This window comes from Oncorhynchus nerka, linkage group LG12, assembly GCF_034236695.1.
Source record: "Oncorhynchus nerka isolate Pitt River linkage group LG12, Oner_Uvic_2.0, whole genome shotgun sequence".
NCBI lineage: Eukaryota > Metazoa > Chordata > Actinopteri > Salmoniformes > Salmonidae > Oncorhynchus > Oncorhynchus nerka.
Window position 1 is genome coordinate 10,650,564 of NC_088407.1, and position 3,071 is coordinate 10,653,634.

At 45.4% G+C, this 3,071-nt stretch overlaps 1 protein-coding gene across 1 annotated transcript in view; it reads right to left on the reverse strand.

Moving 5' to 3' along the window:
• Positions 1–2,364: 2,364 nt before the first annotated feature.
• Positions 2,365–3,071, reverse strand: part of LOC115124542 (uncharacterized) — a 49,783-nt gene continuing 49,076 nt past the window's right edge. Inside the window, exon 10 of the mRNA XM_065026008.1 lies at positions 2,365–2,719. Coding sequence (XP_064882080.1) covers positions 2,365–2,719 — 355 coding nt within the window. The remainder of the gene's footprint in view (positions 2,720–3,071) is intronic.

Sequence of the window (3,071 nt, forward strand, 5' to 3'; positions counted from 1 at the left end):
AGACACGCTTTAGAGTCACCAGACTGGCTTTAGAGTCACCAGACACGCTTTAGAGTCACAAGACTGGCTTTAGAGTCACCAGACACGCTTTAGAGTCACAAGACTGGCTTTAGTCACCAGACTGGCTTTAGAGTCACAAGACTGGCTTTAGTCACCAGACACGCTTTAGAGTCACAAGACTGGCTTTAGTCACCAGACTGGCTTTAGAGTCACAAGACTGGCTTTAGAGTCACCAGACTGGCTTTTGGCTTTAGAGTCACCAGACACGCTTTAGAGTCACAAGACTGGCTTTAGAGTCACCAGACTGGCTTTAGAGTCACCAGACTGGCTTTAGAGTCACAAGACTGGCTTTAGAGTCACCAGACTGGCTTTAGAGTCACAAGACTGGCTTTAGAGTCACCAGACTGGCTTTAGAGTCACCAGACTGGCTTTAGAGTCACCAGACTGGCTTTAGAGTCACAAGACTGGCTTTAGAGTCACCAGACTGGCTTTAGAGTCACCAGACTGGCTTTAGAGTCACCTTACTCTCTTATCGAGTTGGAATGGGGCGGGTCTTGGGGTTGATATGAGGGATTACTCTTTGCTGATAGGCCTGACTATCTGCCCAGGTGGGTATTGATTGGCTTATTAAGAGGAGTCTGTACGCTGAGTGACTATGATGATTGTTAATTTTTGTTGTTTACGACTAAAACTCTTCTAGAACACTCATCGCCTCCCTATATTCCTTCCCAGAACCCTCTTCATTCTAGAACCCTGTGACGTCACAGTTGACCCCAGCACCTGGCAACCTGGCTACAGAAAAGAGTCTAGAGACACAAACACACAGCCTGGTCTCAAATCACACCCTATTTTCCTATGGGCCCTGGTCAGAAGTGATGTAGTACGTAGGAGATAGGGAGCAATTTGGGTACTCGCCTACAGTTAACCATCAACTGAAACTTACACAACATCGTGGAGGTCCATGGCCACTTAGAGAGCAGCAGAGACAGAATGTGCACCCCCTTGTCAACATTAGTCCGTCTATGTCAATATCTACCCTCTGACGGTTGAGTGTGTTCATGTGTGTGTGTGTGTGTGTGTGTGTGTGTGTGTGTGTGTGTGTGTGTGTGTGTGTGTGTGTGTGTGTGTGTGGGGAAATGGAGTAAGATACAAAAACACATATATATTATTATTATTTTTATTTATTTTTATGAAACGCAAAAGCAACTCAAAGTATTTAAATACAAATACAAAAACTGTACAAATGTACAAAAACTCTTTCTTACGTCTTTGACCGTATCAAAACCAAGCAGTACAGAAAGGAAGTGAATTATGTCTGTCTGTTCTGATTCTAGAATACTACCAGAGAGGAAGAGCAGTACAGAAAGGAAGTGAATTATGTCTGTCTGTTCTGATTCTAGAATACTACCAGAGAGGAAGAGCAGTACAGAAAGGAAGTGAATTATGTCTATCTGTTCTGATTCTAGAATACTACCAGAGAGGAAAAGCAGTACAGAAAGGAAGTGAATTATGTCTGTCTGTTCTGATTCTAGAATACTACCAGAGAGGAAGAGCAGTACAGAAAGGAAGTGAATTATGTCTGTCTGTTCTGATTCTAGAATACTACCAGAGAGGAAGCAGCAGTACAGAAAGGAGGAAGAGCAGTGAATTATGTCTGTCTGTTCTGATTCTAGAATACTACCAGAGAGGAAGAGCAGTACAGAAAGGAAGTGAATTATAAGGAAGTGTCTGTCTGTTCTGATTCTAGAATACTACCAGAGAGGAAGAGCAGTACAGAAAGGAGGTGAATTATGTCTGTCTGTTCTGATTCTAGAATACTACCAGAGGGGAAGAGGCTAAGTGAGAGGCTCCACTCCCGTCAAAATCTGACAGAGAGAATATAGCGATAAGCAGACCAAAATGGGGATTTTTTTGTATCAAGGTTTATGAGATAGTGTTGTTAATTTGTTAAGTAAGGCTTATTTGATCGAATAGAAGTTTCGTAATGTTTAGGTTGTTACGAAGGTACTGATATAAAAGTGGATGCACGAGACATCTCGGCAACTTTATGAAAAACTTTTATATTGGAGTTGTGTCTATTGTTCACAGTTGTATCTGTCCTCTCATTGGCTAGAATATTCCCACCTGATCGTATCTGCCTTCTCATTGGCTAGAATATTCCCATCTCATCTCGCCTCCTCTCGCCTGCCTTTCTGTCTTCTCGACAATGACTCCCATTGTTAGGGCTGAGACAAGACCATCTCGTCATTATATACAGTATCTCTGATGCTAATTCCACAAGATTTGACCTTTCACCCTCCCCCATGACTCCGAGCACAGCTTTCACTTCCGGGTCACAGAAGAATACCGCCGCAGGGTCAGAGTTCACCTGAAACGAGTCCCACGAGTGGTGGAGAGAGAGGAGGGGGAGCGGGTCCCCCTCTGATTAGAGGTGGAGTCATTGACAGTGACACTGTTGCTATTGGTTACGGTATTGGTGTTCGGAACGCTGATGTCGCTGATGATGGTGTGAGCACCACCAATATGGTGAATGCTGTTGTTGTTGATGGGGCCTGGGAGATAGGCCCGACCTGAAGCCTGGCAATGGGGTAGATTGGTGCCCAGGTTGGAGGTGAGGTTCTGGGCTGGGTTGAGGCCGAGGCCTGGGTGTCTCCAGTCGTCCTGCTGCTGCCGATGGATCTTCATATGGGCGTTACGACTCTTTATCTTGTAGAACATCCTATGGAGAGAGAAAAGGGGGAGAGAAAGAGGGAGGGAGAGAGAGAGAGAGAGGAGGGAGAGAAAGAGCAGAGAGAGGGAGAGAGAGAGAAGAGAGAGGGAGAGAGGGAGAGAGAGAGAAGAAGAGAGAAGAGAGAGGGAGAAAGAGAGAGGGAGAGAGAAGAAAGAGAGAGAGAGAAGGAGAGAAGAGAGAGGGAGAGAGTGGAGAGAGAAGAGAGAGGGAGAGAGAAGAGAGAAGAGAGAGAAGAGAGAGGGAGAGAGAAGAGAGAGAGAGAGAGAAGAGAGAAGAGAGAGAAGAGAGAGGGAGAGAGAAGAGAGATTGGAGAGAGAAGAGAGAGGGAGAGAGAGAGAGA